Source organism: Oncorhynchus keta, chromosome 29 (genome assembly GCF_023373465.1).
Source record: "Oncorhynchus keta strain PuntledgeMale-10-30-2019 chromosome 29, Oket_V2, whole genome shotgun sequence".
NCBI lineage: Eukaryota > Metazoa > Chordata > Actinopteri > Salmoniformes > Salmonidae > Oncorhynchus > Oncorhynchus keta.
In genome coordinates, this window is record NC_068449.1 from 25,108,069 (window position 1) to 25,132,512 (window position 24,444).

The window sequence follows — 24,444 nt, forward strand, 5'->3', positions numbered from 1 at the left end:
TAAGTCTTCTGAGTGTGTTAAGATGCCTTAATTCTCAGAATGGCTGTGTCTTAATGATGGTCATCAGCAGGACATAGTTGGTCCCATAGTGTGAAAGGTTTTCAGTTGTAATACCTCCTTGCCCAAAACACAACATCATCAGGCTCATAGGCAGGATTATGAAAGATTAGGAATAAAATCTTGTGGCTTCTAAGTGTTTTTGGATGAGATAAATGAAATCCAGCAGATGCTTGATTTAGTTAATAATTCCAGTTTTAAGAGGGGGAAACAAGAACTCTATGTTTTGTACCTAAACCAAGTTGAATAGGGCACTATTGTTTATTTGTCATATCTGGGCTATCATAGCAGCTGTAAAATAAAAAGGTTTACATTTAAATCAGACATCAAATAATTACTCATCCAGTCAATAGGTTGCCCATACACCCAAGTAGAGCGAGAGACACCCAGGTATAAGTAGAGAGAGAGGGGGGATTGGAAACCAAGGAGCACATTTAGAGGATGTGAGAATAATGGAGCCTGATGATGAAGCGTCATCATTGCCTAGTGACTCTCCTAGCAACAGGAAACATCTGCTTCGGCGAAGACCAATGAGGTTGTAGAGAGAATGGTGTTGTTGCTTGTTGCACAGAAAGGGATATTTTAAGACTCTAGGAGTGTTTCGTACACTGAAGGGATTATTAAAACGAAGATACGGTGACTGGGTGTGAAGCGCAAACTTAAAGCAGAGCTTGGAGCGGGATAATTGGCACAGACGGTAAATGTCGCAGCAACGGACGGTCACACATTGGACAGACACATCCAGAAGAACGCATTACCTTCAAAGGCTGCCTACATATAAAAGGAATGCTGATTTGCTGAAGTGCTTTATGAACTGTTGGAGATCGCCATCATAAGGTAATTTTCCTTCTTGATGTGATTATATTTGATCAAATGTGTGGGTGATTCTTACAAATAGGTGACATTCCAAACTGATAGAGATAGCTAAGTAATATTAAGACATCATCATTGCATGGTATCATCATCATCAACATAATCATGAAGATCAATCAGTTGCATGATATTTTTTGTCCAAGCAGGTGAATGCCTTATTTGTGTTACAGGTATTTTGTTTGATCCCTTGAATAGGAATATTACAGTTCCACTGTGCCTAACTGCAGTGGGAGTGAAACGATGTGTTATAGCAGGTGTCATTCTGTTGAAAATTCACTAATAAGTGCAATATCAGAAAGTCTCTGTCTCTCTGTTCTCTCTGTTCGCTCTCTCTCTGTGTCACACACGCACGCACGCACGTGTGCACACACACACACACACACACAGATACACACAGACTACCCACGCATGTACTCAACCCAATTTCTTTGTAAATAGCCTTGTGTGGGGAAATGGCAATGGCTGTAAAGATTTCAGCTTCGCCTACAAAGCACATGCTGCAGAAAGAAGACCAAAATCTGCTTTGATATTTAAAAAATAATCTGTTTAATCTGGCCATGGTAAATAGCCTATGCAGTGAGATGACATCTGAGAAAAACATAACCCACATTTTCAAATTGTGCAGAATAATTTTTTAATGGTTGTTTTGAGATACAGATGAAAACATATTGTGTGTGATTTACAACTTTAATAAAACAGGTGTCTCTCCAATCTGTTATTTTCTCTTTATATCTCATTCTCCTCCACTATAGGCCCCTGAAGGCAATGTGTGAGGCTCAGAGAACATCCCAAGCAATCAGGACCCCAGTCAGACAACTCATTTGTGGCTCTGGGCTGTCATCATCAGGTAATGTACCGTGGCGTGGATATGACTCCACTACTGCTGGGGCTGTTATATAAATCTGTGTCACTCCTCTAACCACATAATCTCTCCTCACTAATGTGTTCAAAGGGAGAGCTTTATCAAGGTTGTAATTGCATTTTTCCTGATTGTGCTTCAAGCAGTCGATTCCCTTGAATAGAGATCAAACCATTCAACAACGTCGAACGTTGCCTACTTCAAGAGGAAATATGCGGAAGAGGAGGATTTACATGGCGACCTACATGGATATTTTCAAAAAGTACGAACTGCTTTGTTTGTGTTGACATGTTCAGACATCAATATGTTGTCCTATGACATGACACTTTAGATGTGCCTGTCTCATAATCACAACCTCTTTTTCTTCAGCACCTGATACGTCAGGAGGACCGCAGCTGCATCCTCAAGCTCTCCTTGGAGAAGCTGAGATTCCTGGAGGACCCTGAAGCCTACCTGCGACGCTCTGTGCTCATCAACAACCTGCTGAGGAAGATCCACCATGAGGAGAAGGAGGTGGAGGGGGAGGTGGAGGAGGAAGAGGAGAGGCAGGGGACCTGTGACAGGGGCTCAGGCGGGCAGCGGCTGCTCTACCCAGACAGGAAACGTGTGAAGGTGGTGGTGGCAGACTGCTGCTCTCAGTCCTTTGGGTTGGAGGAGATACCCCACTACCACCTGGTTCCCTACCCCTCCCCCACATGCCTCTATGGCCTGGGCACATGTCCCAGCATCTCCCCTGGCCACGGGGCTCAAGTCCTGCTCTACAAACTGGATGATAACGGGTGACTGTGACTTGCTGCCAAAGTACGGGAAGAAATTTGATATGGACCATGCACATCGAAGTAATTGGCAGGGAGTGGTTCGGTGACAGAACGCCCTATTCACTCAGAGCTGCATTCTGTATCCTGCAGTCTGACGTTATCTACATCCAAAAGGGAGGCTACGGCTTCTCCTGTGTGATTTTTGACTAGGTCAACAGAGCAAGAGTCCAAATCAGGGTCTGTCTTCTAAGGACATCTTTGTTACAGCGTCACTGCCTTTACAAGCTGATGTGAGAGACGGAGATTCCTTGCAGGAATTTGTTTTAATGGTCTTTGCACATGTGAACCTTAAGGGATACATATAGTACAAGTCATGCACCCTGCCACTACACTACTCTCTAAGAAAAAAAGTTGCTATCTAGAACCTTAAATAGTTCTTCAGCTGTCCCCATAGGAGAACCCTTTGAAATATTTTTGGGGATTCCAAGTAGAACACTTTTCGGTTCCAGGTAAAACCCAAGGGTTCTACCTGGAACCAGAAAGGGTTATCCTATGGGGACAGCCGAAGAACCCTTTTGGAACCCTTTTTTCTAAGAGTGTAGAGAAACAGACAAGGTTTGTGTTTGGAGGTTTGGATGTCTGCTAGTATGCTTGTGTGACCACAATCAAACTACTCTGTTGTGTATTTGAAAAATATTACATTTCACTAAACATATCCCTAATGTTAAATGAAAGACTACTTATCAGAAGCTTGCAAAAGATGATTGAAATACATATGGGAAAAACTCATTCAAATGAAACTCATGATGGCATATTTGTTGAAAAATTAAGCATTATGCATTTGATATAGAGGTTTTGGTGTAAGTCAACTCTCTGGGCGAATCAATTGTTACACATTTCTGTCATAGTGATGCATGTAATTCCCCCCCCTCCTGTTTCTGTGTTCTTTCCTACAACATTTTGCTGCCCTCCAGTGGTCAAGTTGAGTGTGTGAATTTTGGGGCTGGCTATTCAGTACTGTGCATCATTCTGACATCAATATTTATATTTTCTTGTCTGTTTAAATTAGCTCTCTGTAGCTCAAGCATCCCGTTTTGAGGTGGAATCTATTCAGGCCAAGAAAAATAAAGCAGAACAGTAGGCCGTTTCACAGCCTCGTCTTGAATGTGCCAGTTTTAATGTATTAAATAATTTTCATTCTCAAAGAGACATAACCTTGTTTAGTGCTTGTTACTCATGCTCCAAGAATACACTAACTTGATTCAGCAAGAGCACATTGGCACATTGCTTTCTTTGATGTCAAACAATTCCCTGTATTTTCTAGCTAATTTTGATATTTTTCTGCAGATTTCTCAGTTTTATGTGTCAGGCAAACAATGTTAAGGTAAATAACATATTTATGAATAGATTGACTGTTCATTATCTTTTTTTAATTTTTTTATTTATTTGTGCAACAATGTGAATATCGTTTGCTATTGTTCATTTTTTTTCTGTAATTGAGTATTGGTAGTTGAGTGTGTTCAGTGTAAAGATTGTTTTTCCATTATTGTTAAACATCTTACAAACTACAGACTAAAATAGAATTTTAAATGCTACTTTTCAACACAATATTTTACTGTATGAAATGTATATTTGGAAGACAATTTACATAGGCCTATTCCTTATTAAAGATAAGCTATTTTGCCAAAAGACTTAAGTAGCACCATGAATCTTTCTTTTTTCAGGTGATTGCTAATGCTATAAAATAAAGTGTTTAAGATGACACTGCCATTACGTGTTGGAGTGATTATTTGTAACGTTACTCTGATGAGCTACAGAGCATCCACTGGTCAGACTATGATAGAAGAGAGACTCTGACAATTCAGGGATATTATGATGTCTCATTCATCCATAGGTATATCTTCTACTCTATGGAAGCAAATGTATTTAAAGGGACAAGCTAAAACGATTAGATAAAAGCTTGGGTCAATACCCATGATTTGCCCTATTTAAAATGTGAAGCGCGTCCACATCACCGCGAAATCGCGAACACAAGAGTCCTTGGAATTCACAATCTTAGGGACGTCCCTAACCGCATTGAAGTGTACGTTTTAAATGGTTACTGTATGGGTTATGGTTACGTTCGCGTTATGGGTAGGGATTCGTGTTAGGGTTTAGAGTAGGGACGTCCAAAGGAATCGATAAGCACTAACCTGAATACAAGCACAGTCCCGTTGAAATCGTGAGTGCGTCACTCATGCGTGCGCGTTCGCGAGCACTTCATAGATCTATCATTAACCGGATACTACTTGAGATAGCGGTGGTTCCAGGGCGACTAGCTACGAGAAAAAGGCTCTGTCATCTAAAACGTGTTTGCCGAACATTGTAAAGTATCACCTGATCTTTTAACCGGCCTTGTTGCTTCCTTCGACAGGAAAACGTGATACACGTGTTTATTTTATGGGAATAAGCTATATGGAATGAGCAGTAACTCATGATGCACGAGCTGCTGCTTGAAAGCATAGGAAGCTTGCTATATGGCTAACGTTAGCTAGCTAGGAACGGTTAATTTATAGTAAATACACAGTGCTCTATATTGAATCAACATGGCACGCAATATTATAACGCAAATTGGACAACTCTGTAATTATCTCCAAGACCCGATTCATGTAGCACGGTTTCAGCAGATTTGCGGTGTGAGCGGGACGTTTTCAAGGAACCCAGCAGAGACCAAAGAAGTGGAACGAGCTCGCTTGCACAACAACAGCATTAGCGATCTCCAGGGTGAAAATGAGAAATGTACTGTCAACGGAGGAGAAGGGGAGAAAACCAAGAGTCTCTGGCAGAGAAAAGTCACCTCGCCGGGGAACAGTTTGAAACAGGAAGGAGTAGCCAATGTTTCTCAGAACGGGTCAGTGGTAACTCCTGCGGGGAAAACGGCTGGGCACATCGGGAGCGGTTGCCGCCTCGCAAGATCCAGTGATGTCGGGGTACGGGACCTCAAAGAAAACGGCTCAAGTGGCGTCAACGGGTCCAGGGTGGAATGCACCTCTGAGACACCTGATGAACGGCTTAGTGAGGACCCCGGTCCTAAGACTACTGTCAAGCCGCTGCGCAAAAATTCCCTGACAGGCGATGTGGGCCAGGAGTTTTTAATCGAGAACAAGTTTTTGTACTACCTGTTCACCTTAGGAACTGAGCTGGGCAACGAGCTGTTTTACATCACCTTCTTCCCGTTCATCATATGGAACGTGGACGCTTATGTAAGCCGGCGTCTGATCGCCATCTGGGTTTGGGTCATGTACCTTGGCCAGAGCACTAAGGATGTCATTCGATCGTCCAGGCCAGCCTCACCGCCCGTGGTCAAGGTGGAGATGTTCTACAACTCTGAGTACAGTATGCCCTCTACACACGCCATGTCAGGCACGGCCATTCCCATCTCACTGTTACTGCTGACCTATGGCCGTTGGGAGGTAAAGTTTTGCTGTGTTGTTTTCAGTTAGGAGGAAGTATCAATGCACAGTTTGATCAAATTGCTTCCCCACTTGGCAGTGTTTTCATGGAACTGGCAGCTAGTGAGGAAAACATCAAGTTTCAACATCAAGTTCCTCTTAGTAACCCCACTGTAAGTGGCGTCATCAACTTGTTACAGTTGTAAGGGTCAAATGTCCTCAAGGCTGCTTCAGCTGACAGTCATGCAAATATGAAGCCCTTGTTCTATAGATTTATTTATTGATGTTACTGTCACTTGTGAAGTGTAATTTTTGGGGGGGACAAAACATTGAACTTCAATTTCAATCTCCCCCAAGCAGCCTAGCTAGACTAAGGGTTAATTATACAATTATATCAGAGAGTTCTACAGTGTCTCAGACATGATTCCTTTCAGTGTGCAGTAGCAGAAGATATTGCATTACTCCCACAGTCAGTGCTCATTTTTATAGTCTTTTGTTAGCCCCTGGCCTTATTACTCGTTGTCTCATACCAAATCATCATGAAGCATGAAAGAGCCAAAGGAAAGAAAGGAGTGCTTCATGGCTCCACTGTCATTACCTTGACAGTGCACTGCCTTCTTCCCCTACGCTGCCTGTAGGCTACATCCCTCCCATACATTCCCTGTTTCCTCGTACAGTATGCAAATGTTGACATAATAGTCTGTAAGGTCTACATATACACCTGGCCATATGGTCTCTACTCTTATTATTACTCATTAACTTTTAATTTCCCAGGTTAGCTGATAGAGAACTCTTACTTACAGCAACGTTGGGAAAAGAGTTGCCGAGTTTGACCTACTCCTTCTGGCAGCCGAGTTCTAAAGAGCTCTGCTGGAGAATCATTTGAGGCGACAATGATGCTGTTTGAATCATACCATGAGTGCAGGGGAGGGATTGATGTATGTGCACTGCTCACTATATGTTTGCCTGGAGATAAGAGAGGAACCAAGCCTCCTGCAGGTCATCAGATAAGCCATTCACATCTTTTGCCTCAGCACTAGAGTTACGCCACGGGCCCAGCCATTGTGTTGTTTCAGATTTGACTCCAAAAAAAAGACAGTCCTCTCAACATGATAGGCCTATCATGCTCTTTCATTAGGCTGTTTTTGTATTGTCCTTACAGTTCTCTCTCTGACTTGCTCTGGCATGCCGTAGTCTTCATGCGGAATGCCTGCCGCTGACTTGCCTGAGCAGTTCAAGTATTTGGGATGTGCTGCAGACCCCCTCCCATCACAGTCTTTCCGGCCCTGCACGAGTAATTAGAGCCAGATGTCTCTCTGTATGAAGATGCTGGCAGTAAGAGGACAGCCAGAGGGAGAGGCAACCAAGGTCCTCTGTGGGACAGATCTAATACATGGAGAAAAACATTTCCCTGGCAATAGGCTGCTACAGGCCTGGTCGGGAGGACAACCATTCAAACCATGTTTACAGATGTGACCTTTTATTTTGGCTCGGTTGATATAACACAGAAAGCTGCTGTAGACTTTGCACTGAAAATCCAGTCCCGTCTCTGTCAGCATCTCAACTGAGTAATGTAGGGATCCACCACCACCAAGTGATCACAGAGCTACAAGCTCAGCAGAGATCCTTCTCAATAACAAGCGGCCAGTGAACCACAAGCTGCACACAGCATAGTGCTGTACACACACCACCTCCATAAATGTTTGCCTGACTTAGCTCCAGTATGACCACACACCAGAGCATAAGAGGTCTGTCAGTGGGCTTCCAAACCAAACGAGCATGTTAACATGGATGTGGCCCTGTGGGGCCCCTCAACAGATAGTTCATGTGTTGACAGGGCTGCTCTCTGCTCCCACAGACACACTGACCTCAGGACAGTTTAGGAGGGCAGGCAGTAGGGCAGCAGGCTGTGTGTGTGGCCTGGCTTTGTGTCTACTACACACACAAATTAGCTTTTTCTCTCGCTCTCTGTTCCCCTAGTATTTCTCAGTCTCTTGTGTGTAAAGCCTTCAGAGAGGCATTGTTCACTGGATGGACTAATTACTTTTCATTTGACACTGAAATCTCCAACCATATGCGTGTTCAGTTCTGCAGAGGAACCAGTAGTGTGCTGTGAATCCAGTATGATGATGTGTGTGTTGCAGCAAGTTTAGGCTCCACTCTGGTTAATTAAGTCATCTTGATTTCCCCTCAAGGTTTCAGTCCCAGATGAGTGGGAGTAAGGACAACCGGGGGAGGTTACAGGGATTCTGTGCCAACCTCAGCAGTCCTCACCCTTTACCCTCTCTCTTTTTATGGACCAAGTGCACTCCATCTGATAAGAAAATAACTCAAGTGGCAGGCTGTGTAGAAAAATGCATAATCCTCGTGTGACTGTACGATGTGTGTTTAGACCCCTTCTTTTTGAGTACTATCCCAAAGGTCTGTCAAATCAATTTCAATGAGCATTGCTGAGAAGTGTATATATGCCTATATATCACGTTTTAAACTCATTCCACAGAGGGCTGAGTGAATGGGTTTTTGCTTCTCCCTTGTACTTACTCACTAATTAGTAATGAACTCCCCTCACTTGGTTGTCTAGGTTTTAATTCAAAGGGAAAAACAAAAACCATGCGTTTGACACCCCTGCTATAGATCAGGGGTTGACGTATTCTATTGAAGTATAATTTAATCTATGCTTTCTCCATCCTCATCGCTCTCTTACTCTCTCTACAGTACCCCTTCATGTTTGGGTTCACTCTGGCAATGTGCTGGTGTGTGCTGGTCTGCATAAGCCGCATCTACATGGGTATGCACTCCATCCTGGTAAGTCTACCTTACTTCACATATTTGTGCTGGTACCTGCCATTTACACTAATATCAACCAGGCTGTCAACTAGAGGTCGACCGATTTTTAATCGGCATGGCCGATTTCAGGTTTTCATAACAATCGGTAATCAACCTTTTGGATGCCGATTATGGCCGATTACATTGCAATCCACAAGGAAACTGCGCAGCAGGCTGACCACCTGTTACGCGAGTGCAGTGTCGAAAGGACCTTGTGGCTGTAAGTTGCTAGCTAGCATTAAACGTATATTATTAAAAAACAATCAATCTTCACATAATCACTAGTTAACTACACATGGTTGATGATATTACTAGGTTAACTAGCTTAACCTGCGTTGCATATAATCAATGCGGTGCCTGTTAATTTATCATTGAATCACAGCCTACTTCAACTTCGCCAAACGGGTGATGATTTCACAAAAGGGCATTCGCGAAAAAAGCACAATCGTTGTACAAATGTACCTAACCACAAACATCAATGCCTTTTTTTTAAATCGTTACACAGAAGTATATATTTTTTTTTACCTACATATTTAGTTAAAAGAAATTCATGTTAGCAGGCAATATTAACTAGGGAAATTGTCACTTCTCTTGCGTTCAGTGCAAACAGTCAGGGTATATGCAACAGTTTTTGGCCGCCTGGCTCGTTGCAAACTGTGAACTCATTTGCCAGAATTGTACATAATTTTGACATAACATTGAAGGTTGTGCAATGTAACAGCAATATTTAGACTCAGGGTTGTGACCCGTTCGATAAAATAGGTAACGGTTCCGAATTTCACTGAAAGAATAAACGTTTTAAAAATGTTTTATTATAGTTTCCCGGATTTGACCATATTAATGACCAATGGCTCGTATTTCTGTGTTTATTATATTATGATTAAGTCTATGGTTTGATATTTGATAGAGCAGTCTGACTGAGCGATGATAGGCAGCAGCAGGCTCGTATACATTCATTCAAACAGCACTTTACTGCGTTTGCCAGCAGCTCTTAGCAATGCTTGAAGCACAGCGCTGTTTGACTTCAAGCCTATCAGCTCCCGAGATTAGACTGGCAATACTAAAGTGCCTATAAGAACATCCAATAGTCAAAGGTATATGAAATATAAATGGTATAGAGAGAAATAGACGACGCGTCTTAATTCCTATAATAACTACAACCTAAAACTTCTTAACTGAGAATATTGAAGAACTGGGAGTATTGAACCACCAGCTTTCATATGTTCTGAGCAAGGAACTTAAACGTTAGCTTTTTTACACTATGGTTTTTACACTGTGTTTTTGCATTATTTAAATCAAATTGAACATGTTTCATTATTTAATTCAGACAAAATCCATTTTATTTATGTATTATATTAAGTTACAATAAGTGTTTATTCAGTATTGTTGTAATTGTCATTATTACAAATATCTATATAAAAAATTGTCCGGTTTAATCGGTATCGGCTTTTTTTGATCCTCCAATAATCAGTATCGGCATTGAAAAATCAGAATCGGTCGACTTCTACTGTCAACCACTCAGCTAGTTGATTCAGGACTGTTCACTGCTGGCATGTCTTGAAAGCACTTGAATTTGATACCTAACCTATGTGAAACAGTATCTAAACTGTAATGTCACCTTGTCCTGAGCTTTGTGTCAGGCGCTGGCTCTACTCTAGTGTCTTCTCCCGGACTGCCTGTAGGTTATAGACACCTCAGTAGAGGCCTGTATTGGACACTTACAACACTGCAAAAAATGATGATTTATTTGGGACGGGAGAGCATAGTGATTCTGCAGTAGATCAAACGATTATAGGCATTTTAGGGAAGAGAGGGCTTATCAGATACAAAGCTGGTGGTCTGGTAAGCCGGAAGAGGGGTTCTAACCTCCACATGGCAGGCAACATGTTAGTCTATGGAGGTGGTCTCTATACCACATACCCACAAAGGCTGGTGCTGGTGGCCCTCAACTACTTCCAGCTAGAAGTTGGGACAACATGAGAGAGGTTGTTGTTGGTAATTTAACAAATTCTAGGTTACTCCTCTATGATCATAGGGACTATCACCAATCTCCCATAACAGGAACCAGTGGAGAAATAACTTGTCCCAGCACCAGAAAGATACTAAAATAAATGCATTGGATTGAAACAGTGGTTTACTATGGGATGCATTCAGGCACAGTTTATAAACACAACTCCACTCTGTGTCGTCTACCACACAACTCCACTCTGTGTCGTCTACCACACAACTCCACTCTGTGTCGTCTACCACACAACTCCACTCTGTGTCGTCTACCACACAACTCCATGGGCATCCTGGCAGACCTGTTTAGTCTCAGTCTGCCACTGGGCTTTAGGGAAATGAGAACATTACAGATTTATATTTGCCTTTGTGTAGTGCCTTAAGGTCTACAGTGCAGACCCATCTGTCCTATAAGCGGTAATGCTGTCATCAGGGTATGAGTATTTATCCTGAAACTTTCTTTGAAGAAGAAAGTAAAGGCCATTTTTAGTATTTTCTCCAACCTTTTTATCCCAAAATGTTTTTTTTCTCTTATGTAATAGAACACACAGCTCAGATGTGGCAGGCAGGCAGTAGGCCCATCTGGAGAGTGAGACTAGTAGCGATGAGGCATGCCGTCTGTCCTAACATGGACCTGCCTGTTGGCCTCCATTTCTACATCTAAGCACCAGACGGAACTGTGCATGTTTGACTCGCTGGCTGTTTGAGTGTGACAGTGTCTGTGTTTTTCAGAACGTGTGCGTTTGTTTCCACAGCTCCAATTAAGTCCCAAGGGATGATGTTGTTGTCGCTTACTGGTATGATGTCATTGACCTGGTTGGCTGCAATGTTGCGTTTGACTGCCGGTCGCACGGGCAACTGTTGCTTTGGTGATGCCTGTATCATGTCGCAGGGAGTTGTCTGATGGACTGATGCAGTGCAGTCAACTAGGCACAGGCAAGGGAGTTAGTAGTTACCCAGCCCCAGGCAGTAACCCTGTGTAGCCTCTCTCCTCCTTCTCTATAGCTTCACTGACCCCCTCATGTACACTGTTGATCTGTGTCTCTCTGTACAGGACATGGGGAGGGGGGGCTTGTTTCCAGCTCATATAAGCCTTTAATGGCAGAGCTAATGCTGTTAATGGGGCTAAATGTTGGGACATTATATCAGCAACTGTTTTCTGGGGTCTGCTGGAGTGTAGAACATCCATTTGTGGTCTCTGACCACTGCCAGGCTTCACTGCTTAATGGGTTCTGTATCAACTTAAAATATTATCTTGCTCAATGAATACACTTCCCCCTCTTTTCCTACACAGGAATGGTTTGAAATGTAGCTAAAGGAATTACTGTAGATATGCCAGCACTATCTTCTCCACCATCTGAGAGGCTAACAAAGGTTGGTCCTCCAGGCCTGTCTCTCATTAAGCTGGGAATATACGGTCATTGGAACTAATGAGGCTTGATAGCTGATCCTATTAAGTCATTTAGGATCTAAGAGGTAATACAAAGACCAAGAGTTGTCTATTCTCTATCCTCCTCCCAGGCTTTCTGTAATGGTAGGCAATGTAGGACCTATGTCATAAATGATTCTGTGGGTTGTATGCCACAGTTCATGGTATTTCTCTCTATAGGCTTTATGAGTGCTGGTTTGGCTGGGGTTGGAGAGAGCACTGAGTAGCACTAGATTAATGCTAGTGTAGTGTCAGCACAAGCTACATTTTCAGGGTGTCTTGAGTTTAGCCTAGTTGGACCAATGGAGACCAACGGTTGGGACAGACTAGTGATAGCATTCACAATGAGAGACTAATTCTTAATGATTAAAAGACTGAAGGTGATAAATCATTACAAGGGCATTGATAAGGATATAAACTCTAGTGACCCCATTTACGGAATATTTCCTGCTACTTTTCTTTTTGTTGACTTCACAGTTAACAGTCAAACTTTGGACCAGAGACCATTTTCTCCTGGTACTGAGGCATGCCTGGTAATGCCGACATTGAAGGATATTGTGATTTATTTTTTAAGTCCCTGCATTTGAAATTAAATATTGAACTTATATGGACAAGTATTGATACTTATTATGGGTACATAGGTTACTGTGAGAGGCTGTAACAGGTTTTCAGTTTGCCGGGACAAAAAACGAACAAAAGAAAAGCCGAGAAATAAAACTGTTGCCGGCCAAAATGACAGAGAGAAAAAAAATCCCATTCCAAACTAATGCTTTTTATTCATTAATGGAAATCAATTTCACTGTCATGTTTATCGGACTATAGGTTAATTTGCAATTTGTGGAATTAAATTGGTCTGTGTGTATTTTCGTTAGTCATCATGTTTCTTATTTATCCAACACAACTATCACACATACAGAGCCTATTTTGAGCTGGAATTCTCCTGCATCTCCTCAGCTGGTTGCTGCTGGAGTAAAACATGTGCTTTTATAAGACCATTAATTGCACAACACTTCTAAATGTAATAGTGTGTTAAAAACGGTTGGTGCACAATTAAAAATAGCTATTTTTTCCCCCTTCTCAACTTGTAATTGAAGTAATCTCCCATTCAAGTGTAGGCTATTAGCACATCACCCACTCCTTTACAATGCAGGCTGGAGGCAGTATACATTTTTAGGCTACTTACTGGTTTGAAACCTGAATGTTCTATTTCATGTTATGAGGCATGTCTTACCTCACTTCAAAGTAACCTATAGGCAAAATCCCACAATGGAAACATGGAGTCAATTATTTTATAAAGACTTCATAGGCGGCACTTGAGTTTAAAGTTTGGGGAAACAAACAATGTATCCTACCTATTAGTATGTTCTGCATGCCAGTTATGATTTTCATATGCGCATTTTCGTGGAACAATTTAACTTCATTAATAACGCTTTTGTTTCTCAAAATCATTGTCAACTGGTTACTCTAAAAATCTGAATGAAAATGATAATAACCTAAAAGTAAACTAATGAGAGATCACCAGCATCTGCCATATGGACACATTGATACACGGTAATTAATGATTGGCGGCTAAAGAAATGAGCGCCTGGAACTCATAGCCCACAGGCCAATGCAGCAGTAGGCCTATAACTTCCATTGCTCTTTCACACCGAGGATTGGTGATTATGGAAGAGTAGATTGTTGGAAAGATGTTTTTTATATTAAGACGCATTAGATGTTAAGATGCATTACCATTATCTAAATGTGATTTATAATTCTTGGGCACCGCTGGTGGGCCCTACTGGGTTTTGCAGCCAATGCATATGGGTCTGGTAAATTTCTCAAATGGTGGTAAATTAAAATCTTCCCAGTCATGTTGTCCGTTGCCACATTTCCCTAACAGAAACCCTGTCAGTAGTGGAAATAGAAGCTTGTCTGAAAGTGCTTCTTAGGCCAGAGGCACACAGTGAAATAGCTCTATCTCGCCTCTGGAGCTCTGAAAGTCCCTTTGATTGTAACATGTGGCCTTGCAGTGATTTTAACACTTGAGGTCACACAGAGAGGCTGCCAAGTGCCAACACGTGAATGTGGAATGACTTTGACATGACTGTGGTAGACACGTGTAGGCCAGGGTGGGTTAATGACTGACAGCATGAAGAGCGGGGTAGAGGTAGGATGATTTATGCCCACTGGGCACAGATGACATTTCAACATCTATTTTTGATTTCATTTTAGTTGAGTTGTCAGCAAATGTGAAATCAACAAAAATGTCGCCATGTCATTGGATTTAGGTTTGAAGTGGTGTGAAAAGATGAAAAATCTTGGAATTGAAAACTTTTATTTTTAGGTTGTAGGGAGGTTCTGAGAATGTTTTACTCTGGTTCCTGAAGTTTTCCTGGGAGGTTTTATTAATGCTCTGAAAACAGAAATGGTTATTGAGTTTTTTTAATAACTTCCTTAACTTTTTGTTTATTTATTTGTCTTTTTTTTTATTTTATTTTTTTACCCCTTTTTCTCCCCAATTTTGTGGTATCCAATTGTTTTAATAACTACTATCTTGTCTCATCACTACAACTCCGGTACGTGCTCGGGAGAGACGAAGGTTCAAGGTCATGCGTCCTCCGATACACAACCCAACCAAGCCGCACTGCTTCTTAACACAGCGCGCATCCAACCCGGAAGCCAGCCGCACCTGGTAACCTTGATTAGCACGCACTGCTCCCGGCCCGCCACAGGAGTCGCTGGTACGCGATGAGACAAGTATATCCCTACCGGCCAAACCCGGACGATGCTAGGCCAATTGTGCGTCGCCCCACGGACCTCCCGGTCGCAGCCGGTTATGACAGAGCCTGGGCGCGAACCCAGGGTTTCTGGTGGCACAGCTGGTGGCACATTTTAATGACGTTTGCAATTCTTGTTCCTGTATGTATTAATATTGTTATTTTGTCCTCAAACTTGAACTCGAGATATGCCATTTAGAAAATTAGGCATTTCCCACAAACCGACATCATCACACTCCCTCAACTGATGTGGTCGGATAGGCAGACCTTCTGACTTTGTTGCTGTGACAACCCCATGTCTTCCTCTATTGTGTCATTTTCAAATAAAAAAAACTCAGGTTAAGCAAGACTTGAAAATCTGTCATACATTACTCACATGATTTAAAGCATTGTTAAGATTATATGCATTTATTAAGGAGTGCTGTCTGTATAGTGTATACTTTGCTAAGTTGTTCATGTTTTTTTCTAGGATGTCATTGCTGGCTTCCTGTACAGCCTCCTGATCCTGGTGGTATTCCGGCCAGCACTGGACCTGATTGACAACTTCAACCTGACATACCGCTACGCCCCCCTCATCATCATCTCCCTGCACCTGGGCATGGGCCTCTTCTCCTTCACCCTGGACACCTGGAGCACCTCACGGGGCGATACCGCTCAAATCCTGGGCACTGGTGCTGGCGTGGCCCTAGCCTCCCACCTTAACCACTACCTTGGCCTGATGCCTGACCCCCCGCTGGACCAGCTGCCCCTAACCCCCCCGGCTCTCAGTGCCACCCTGCTGGCCGTAGCCATGCTGAGGATGTGTCTGGGCGTCCTGGTGCTGCTGGTCATCAGGGCCCTCATGAAGGCCATCACCATCCCTCTGGCCTGCCGTATCTTTGGCATCCCCAGTGGAGACGTAAGAAAGGCCCGGCAGCACATGGAGGTGGAGCTGCCCTACAGGTACATTGTGTACAGCATGGTGGGCTTCAGCACCCTCTTCCTGGTGCCCCAGCTCTTCACCTACCTGCAGCTGTCCTGATGAGAGAGCCCTGTGGATCCCCCAGTCCCCTGTCCTCACCTCTGCTCGTCTAAAACCAAGCCCATAGGAACATGGGAAATTCACACCTTACATATCCTGTACATCCACCTCCTATACCACTAACCTTTGTCCTTGCCAGTTCTAATGACAGAAACTTCTTATCAGGGAACTCCTATAGACAGATTTGACAGGATGTCAGCACTGATTACTAAATCCTATTTGCTTTATCTTACTTCAATTGTTTTTTGTCAATCAGAATTTGACCTCTGTTTATCTTAATTTCCCATTTTATGGTCTCAATTTGAAAGGAAAGGCACTAATGATTTTGGGCATCAGAGCAAGTTATGGATCAACTAGACTAATAATTATCTCTCTATTATTAGTCACCCCTTCCCCAACCGTATATACATAGTCTATCCTGAGTATTTATTTAAAATACTTTCCCTGCTTTTTTTGTACTTGGGAGAAAATGAGGATTCAATACTAATCTGATCATTTCAGTCTGTGTCCTGGTTGTGTTCTCTTATCTATTTTTCTAAAGGGCTCTTTTTATCTATTATTATTGAAGATGATCTGTTGAGGTTTGAATAAATAGATTTTTACTCTGTACTGATGAGAGAAAAGCCATGACTGGGGCTAGGCACATGATGCAGTGGTGTCACTGTGGGATATATAGAGGACAGGACATTAGCCCTATAAGTCAGAGGGTTAAAAGTGGGATTGTTTTGAGCGTCAGGAGGACTTGGCTCAGACACACAGTGAGGAACTTCCTGTTTTATAGGAGGGGATGCACCTGACTGCACGGAATCACTTCCTGCGGGTCTCGTGTTTGGAGGGGCCAAGGGAGGATTAGAGAAGATAACACCAACCCCAAGGGTAAATAACTATAGGAGCTAAATTCTGCTTAAATGCAGGTTCTGGACGTCTTTCGTTCAGAAACATTACTTGCATTCACAGAGGGATTTGACATGGAAAGCCCCTCAACAGTAACTAAGCTAGACAGTTTATCTTCCAGTTGTACTTTAATGAACACTGGCAACTCTTTTCTCTCACTGTATGTTTCATCCCCTTGTTTCTTTGACTAGCACAATGAAGATTCTCTCTCCGTCGTGTCCCCCCAACCGTACTCGCTCTCTACCTTCCTTTGCATCCTTCCTTTGTTCCAAGTCCATAGTGACTGGACTAGATCCACAGGCACTGAAGAGTGTAAACTTACTCTTACCTCAGTGTTCTTACTATATCTCTTTCCAGAAGTGACCAAGGCTTTCACTGCTTTAATGAGGTACATAATATGGTATAGGTATACTATCATAGCATTGTTATTTTGTCTGGCTAATTGATTTGTTTTTGATTGTTTTTAACAAAAGAATAGCGCTGACCGGAAGAATGCCAGCAGTTTCCCACTAGCAGAGAAAAGACTGAAAGGACTGGAGCCCGTTGCTGTGCTGATCACACTGATATAGGTATACTGTAGGTATATCTATTATTGGAAAAACAATATTGTTCCTGGACCAACTGTCATAACAACTGTATCTTGGCCCATAGGGGCAGAGGCTTGATAAGAAAGCTATACTGTACATCCTAGTGTGATTATGGAATACATATGATATATAGACGTCTATAGTACTGTTCTAATAGAAACCCAACTAGCACATTTTGTTCCTTGTAAGAGGAAAGAACGTATGTTTTTGTGAACGAAGCTATGCGTTTCCTGACTGTTAAAACGGAAGCTTTTTTTTAAAAACATTCTGAGAACAGAAGTGAACGTTTTGCCTGTTCTGGGAACTTTTATTTTTAGGTTGCATGGAGGTTCTGAAAACATTTTACTCTGGTTCCTTAAGTTTTCCTGGGAGGTTTCATTAACGCTCTGAGAACAGAAATGTATGCTATTTTGAGTTTTTTTAACAACTTCCTTAACAATGCTAGCTTGTAGTGGGTACATTTTTTTTTTTAAACTCCAAGCATGGATAGGACACATGGAAAGGAATATCCTGAGGCATTAATCATTTAAATGTTTTATTTTGACCACATTAGTGAGATTCAAACCTATAAAATTCTGATCTCTATCCATGGACTTAGTCCACTGCGCCACCAGGATGGAGCTAGTATGCCTTTCTTTTGTATATAAAGCTATTAATTTTAGTCTATTCAAACAGACCCCATTTCAAAGGAAACAAGCATTAAGATCAGGTGTGGCCAATTAGTGGGTGCGACCAACACACCTGAGTAAACTTAACAAGGTGGAGGATAGAGGCAGTTTTGTTGATGCGGAAAACGGAATGTATTTTTTTTATAACATTCTTAGAACGTTCTCTGAATGTTTTCTTGTGGTTTTTATGTAAAGTTTTCTTAATGTTCTTGGAACAATTTGAGAACGTGACTTTAAATAGAACCATGAGGAAACTTGTAGAAAAGGTTATGCTGAAGTACTGAAATTCCCACTGAAGAACGTTGTTTCTTAATGTTCTCTGAACTATTTCAGAACATTCCCCATGTCAAACCAGTTGGAGAACATTCCTAGAACATTATAAACATTCAAATTAAATGTAACCATGTTTGAACTCTTAGGAAACGTTCTGTTAAAGTAATGAAATACCAAGAGAATGACTTTTTTTGTCAACTTATTTAAATGTAATGTGAATGTTCCTAAGCCAAGCAACTATGAAGCACCATTCTCAGAAAGTTGTGGGAAGGTTGTATGCAAAATAATCATAGGACAACCACGCTCTCACCAAATTCTAAGAAACGTAGGGGTTCTCAGAATTTTATGAGCTAGCTGGGAATGCACTGTTTCCACAATGCACTGTTGTTGTTGCCCTGTCCACTTGCTGGTCTGTCTGTCTTTTACTGGCCACTGTTGACCGGAAGCACTCAGGAGACAGCTGTGTTGTGGCCTTGTCTTACGTGTGAGAGTTAGTTTTATTTGTGCTTGTCTCCTTCCATTTCAGTGAGAAGGAAGGTCATTTTTGTGGTTATTGTGAACAGACAGTACAGGGCTCTGATATGATAATAAACTTGGACTAAAATAGAGCACATCATTCTGATCCTCTAATAAACAGTGTGGTTGGACCTAGACAGTCAGTTAATTTAGCACTACCGTTTGTTTTATCTTGGCCAGGAAGCCTCCCTGCAGATTGAGGAATGATAAGTTCATTAGATCGATGCAGATAACTCAAGTTTCAAGTGTTATTAGTTGTATGTGCGGGATACGCATGGTATTCATCGTCTAACAAAATGCTTACTTGCATGTGTGTTCCTTCTCGACAATGCAACAACAATAAGAAAAGATAAGATTACGAACATAAAGTTAACAGCAGTAGAGTATGTATATTTTTTTAGCATAAGTATCCTATAGGAAGGCATCATTTATAGTCCAATATTTACATGTGTATTGGGGGGGGGGGGGGGGCATCTTCCTGATGCTGATTACAGCAGTTTTTTCTATACTGAAGGCCTCAGAATTCTGAAGTGAGTCTTAATAATCAGAAACTATTTTAAATAAATGTAAGAAATTATATGGTTAATTGTTGGGTTGTGTTATCTATGTCTTATTTCAAAGCATTTAGTTTCAACATGAAGATGTGACGTTTTCCAAGATATTCCTATTGACTTTCCATTCAAATGGTGATGTGATCACCGTTTCTTTTAAACTTTTCTACCAAATGAAAAGGGTTCAGTAATGTAGCTGTACTGTGGCTTAAGTAGAACTCTGTTCTTACTACCCTAGTGCCTTTACTGTGTTTCAGGAAGGAGTTGTAACCTTTCATGTTTTTTGTAGCCATTGAATTGGAGAGTGGTGAGAGACATGTAAAAGTGTTGTTGGGTTCAACCTATTTCAATTCCATTTTAATTATATTAAAAACTGTGCGTTTGCCTTTGCACTTGTAACTGCAGATTAGGTTGATTGTCATTAATACTTTAGTACTTTTGTTCAAACAGAAGATGTTTGAAACAGTTATCCATGTTTTTCACTGTTACTTGTTTCCCTTTTGCTTCTCATTTTAATTTGAAGCATTTGGTCCTTAGTTCTTAATTTGTCAAACTGCATTTTCTAAGATATATTTGCATGAACAAATCTTACAGATGCAGTATTTGTGATGATTTTTGACATGGCTACAACAAATGTCCATGTCAAATTGCTTGTTTTACAGAATCATCTTTTTATAGACCAAATAAATATTTATATTGAACTGTATTTAATATTAGAAATGTTTGTGAAACTGAGATTTCTTTGTGTCCACCTGAAAATCTCTTGATTCAGTTATTTGTTTGATCAAATGTTATTTGAAATGACAATTTTTGTGCAGTTTTGACATGGTAGTTCATTTTTTTTACAACCCAAAAAAATGTATGTCCATTTTAATGGTTGGGTTCAATCTATGATGAGGATGTTCATTCTATGAGGCTTGGATCTGTATGAGTGAATTAATCAAAAGAATCTAGTGAGCTAATTAAATCAATCAAATTGCCTGTCCACTCCAGTCCATTTTTAACAATTTCAATAAAGAGATGTAATTTTTGGTCACTTAGTGTCTGTGTGGCTTCACTTTGAAATGGCTCTAGTTTTTACCATGTTGAAGGGACTTTATTTTGTGTCCTTACTCCATTACCTCAGCCCTGTTGGTTCTGTATATTATGTAGACGTGGTGAGGTGTGTTTTTCTAAGCACTGAAGTCATTCAGCAAAGTTTCCAATCTGTGCTGCCAAGGTTGTCAGGAACAGTGAAAACATGCAACCACTGGCCCAAGATAAAATATATTTTCTTCTGCAGTGAGGCATGTTGATGCAAGTGAAGCATTGGTCAACCTTCCTGAATGTTTTGGAACACTTGCTGTACCTTGCCTGCAGTGCTTACACACTCAAACTGCACTAGCAGCCAGCTAGGCCACCTGTTACTCGACAGCCTCACTGCAGTCCACAGTTCACCAGCAGTATGCGATCACGCAACCAAGGGAGGGAGGGCAGGGGTCACAAAACAGATTGACAGTAGGATAGCACCTAGGTTATATAATTTGTCCCCCACATTGGGAAACACTCATCTGATATCCAGAACTGCACATTACTTAGACTTGTAGTGAGAGGAGGGTGGCTCATAATGAATGGAATGGTATCAAACACATGGACAATCAGGTGTTTAATGTGTTTGAGACCAATCCATTAATTCTCTTCCAACCATTACTATAAAGTGACACCAGCCACCACTGACACACACCACCTCTGTTTGTATTTCACCAGGCAGCTAGAGGAATGACACTAAAAGTGCCTCACAATGGCCTTTTTTCTTATTTGGTTTGCTCAACTGCTGCATCCTCTCCTCTGCCCCTCTCACCTATCGAGACTTCTGCAAAGGACTCTGGTAGGATACACCTGACTATCCTCAATGAAAGGTGGCTATCGAGAAGGGGATTCCACTCTTCTGTTTGCCTACTCACAAATGAACACTCCTCGACCACTTATCTGTTTCTGAGTCACAGAGGAGAGAGGACGAAGGATGTACATTTGCCTAAAAAAGGAAAAAGACAATAACAGCTATGTCACTATCCACAGCATCTTTCTACCATCTGGGCATCCCATACAATAATGTTGTCTTTCTGTCTCTGTGGGAGAGATGAGGGCTCTCAAAGAACAACCATGCAGATAAAAGGCTCTCATTTTCTCTCCCACACACAAACATTAACTTACTCACCAAATGACTTCTTACAATTGTGTTGTGTGCGTGTGTGTTTGTGTGCCTGTATGACTCACACTTGCTTGTCCCTTAAAGATTCGTAGGGCACTCCACCCATGTGGCAGCTCTTAATTCATTCAGCCATCCATTTTTCCTGTCTAGATTTTTATAATATAATAATAATATATGCCATTTAGCTGACGCTTTTATCCAAAGCGACTTACAGTCATGTGTGCATACATTCTACGTATGGGTGGTCCCATGTAACATTTTATTGGAACATTTGTTGGGGGGGGGGGTCTGTGAATAGTTTAAAAGTATTGTTAAATGTATATAAACGTGTACAAAGATGTATAACAGAAATAGTATTCATTGTATTTGTTGGTTGAGTTTATTGCATCAAAACTGGTACACAGCAGAGGCAACCAGATTGCAGGGGTCTACTCCCACCTGGTGGCCAAGTCCATGAAGATCACACCTAAGCCTGTCACGAGATCGCCACACCAGAAATGTCAGTGGGAGAAGATAGAGCGAATGGACTGCGTTTTGTAGACTTTACCTTTCGCCAAAATGGTAAAAAAAGACATTGTTTAGATGGAGTGCAAGAGCGAATTTAGTTATTGGACACGCGCACTTCACACAGTAGGCGTTCCCTAACATATTTTAATAACTAACCCAAGACAGACCAGAGCCTGTCGTTTCCAATGGTAGCAAATTAATCATAATGTGCAGACCAAATAACGAGAAGGGCAGAGCCAAGCACGAGCTAGTGAGATCCTATATGTGTGTTCTAGCATTTATTTGCATATTTTCGCTACTGTGAGGTGCGCGTGTGTAATAACAAAATGTGCCCTTGCGCTCCTAAACAACACCATATTTTGAAACTTGGCAAAGGGTAGTCTACAAAACACCGTCCACTCTGTTTGTTACAGATTATATTTTTATAAACAGAAAACTGTATGGAGATCAAATGTTCAATCGATGAGACAATTTGCAGAATGTCTGATAAAATCTCACACCATCGCCTCCCACTATCAGCCGATGGGTTTCCCCTCCTTTCAGGGACTGAAAAAGCCAACCGGATGCTTCACATTTATAAATCCGGTGAAATATTTATCTGTGGCGACACCGTGTCACAATGTGCTCATGAAAATCAGAACCCGCCGATTTCGCCGGGTATGTGCCCTGTGACGTCCACAAGAGTGCAGATGTTACAGAAATTATTTTCCGGTTTTTGTATTTGTGGTTCATACTGGGCATTGAATTAAAATGTTACTCCAGAATGGCGCAGCAGTCTAAGGCAGTGCTAGAGGAGTAAATACAGATCCTGGTTTGATCACACCGGCCGTCATCGGGAGTCCCATAGGGCAGCTCACAATTGGCCCAGCTTTGTCCAGGTTAGGGGAGGGCTTGGCCGGGGCAGGTCGTCATTGTAATTACGAATTTGTTCTTAACTGACTTTCTTAGTTAAATAATGGTTAAATAAAATGTAAGAACTTATTTTGGTCTTTCAAGAAGTGAACCACAGAATTTGTACTGTCTGAGTAAACCCTTCAACAACTTTCCACTTGCAAGCTAGCTAACGTTAACATTGGGTTACGGATGTAAACATGGTTCTCTGAGTAAAGTAACGGTTCTCCAAATGACCTATGGGAACTCCTTCCCCTTCATGTGATGTGACATACTGGCTATTACTTTACTTGAACCCCACAAAGGCGGAGGAGCGACATGAAAGCTTGGGGACCCTTTACTCTACTCTGAGAACCACGGTTACATCCGTAACCCAACGTTCTCTTTAGTTTTCGTAACGGGTTGACAAAATATGTATGTGAGAGTCTGTACCAAAGAGGTCATCCCAACAACAGAGTGGGAAAACTCACCATTTAAAGGGGAATTTCATCCTGGGGGAATCTTGGCTTGTGTTCATCATATCTGAGATATTTGTAGAAAAGTGAGATGTGATTACCCAAGAGGAATGCAGGTCACAGCTTTGAGCGCTGAATGACACACCATATGACAGCTTCCAATGTATTGATGGGGGGTGGTAGTGGTATTTTGCGAAGGTTCTGTGTTAATACTGATAGCACTACACATTTTTGTGGGTGTAGATGTGATTGTCCTTGTTCGATAGAGCCATTTGACATCTTTCAGCGATGTTCCTATTGGCGGATTCATTGCTAAATGTACAAGGGAACACAGTTTTTCCAGTCTCTGAAAGACTACAACTTGTGTTGGGCTTTCCTTCCTGCTCTAGTATCCGTCCCTCCCCCAAGTCAGACTTTTTTGAAAAGGAGGTGGACACTAACAACAATCCTTTGGGCAAAACTGAAAGAACTGACCAGACACGATGGCTTCAAGTGATTCCTCTTATCAACACAAATTCGACAATGGAGCATCTATTAGCTACATGGTGACATTCAACCATACATGTTTCAACCAGAATATAGTGAAGAGGATTTGAAACAAAGAGTTGGATTTAGTTCATGTTAGAAGCTCAGCTGCAGCTGATGCCAGCACCAAGACAGCAGATGACAGATGTGTAACTTATAGAACATGATGATGCCGGTGGGTAGAGCTGCCGTGTTATCGTCCCTCAACCAATAATGCTATTTTGTTAATTTTTTTTGCATTGTTCGTAACTTGTTTTGTACATAATGTTGCTGCTACTGTCTCCTATGACCGAAAAGAGCTTCTAAACCGCAGAATTGGGATTGCTCACCTCAAACTGGATGAAGAGTTTTTCTTCAATGAGTCGGACGCGA

At 41.7% G+C, this 24,444-nt stretch overlaps 1 protein-coding gene and 1 long non-coding RNA gene across 2 annotated transcripts; both read left to right on the plus strand.

Moving 5' to 3' along the window:
• Positions 1–579: 579 nt before the first annotated feature.
• LOC118362584 (uncharacterized) lies at positions 580–4,317 on the plus strand. The gene is made up of 4 exons (XR_004821243.2): positions 580–894; positions 1,683–1,777; positions 1,936–2,051; positions 2,159–4,317. It is a non-coding gene; the product is annotated as an uncharacterized LOC118362584 (long non-coding RNA).
• Positions 4,318–4,808: 491 nt separating this feature from the next.
• On the plus strand, positions 4,809–20,539 carry LOC118362585 (sphingosine-1-phosphate phosphatase 1-like). Its single transcript, XM_035743021.2, has 3 exons — positions 4,809–5,999; positions 8,694–8,783; positions 15,463–20,539. The coding sequence occupies exons 1-3, from the start codon at positions 5,133–5,135 to the stop codon at positions 16,012–16,014; spliced, it is 1,509 nt and encodes a 502-aa protein (XP_035598914.1). The 5' UTR covers positions 4,809–5,132; the 3' UTR covers positions 16,015–20,539.
• The last annotated feature ends 3,905 nt before the right edge of the window (positions 20,540–24,444 follow it).

Excerpts from the sequence above, each read along its gene's own strand:
- LOC118362585 (XM_035743021.2), top strand. The coding sequence starts at position 5,133 with ATGGCACGCAATATTATAACGCAAATTGGACAACTCTGTAATTATCTC. Across the intron at positions 6,000-8,693 it reads TGACCTATGGCCGTTGGGAG|TACCCCTTCATGTTTGGGTT; the intron begins GTAAAGTTTTGC and ends CTCTCTCTACAG. Across the intron at positions 8,784-15,462 it reads TGGGTATGCACTCCATCCTG|GATGTCATTGCTGGCTTCCT; the intron begins GTAAGTCTACCT and ends GTTTTTTTCTAG.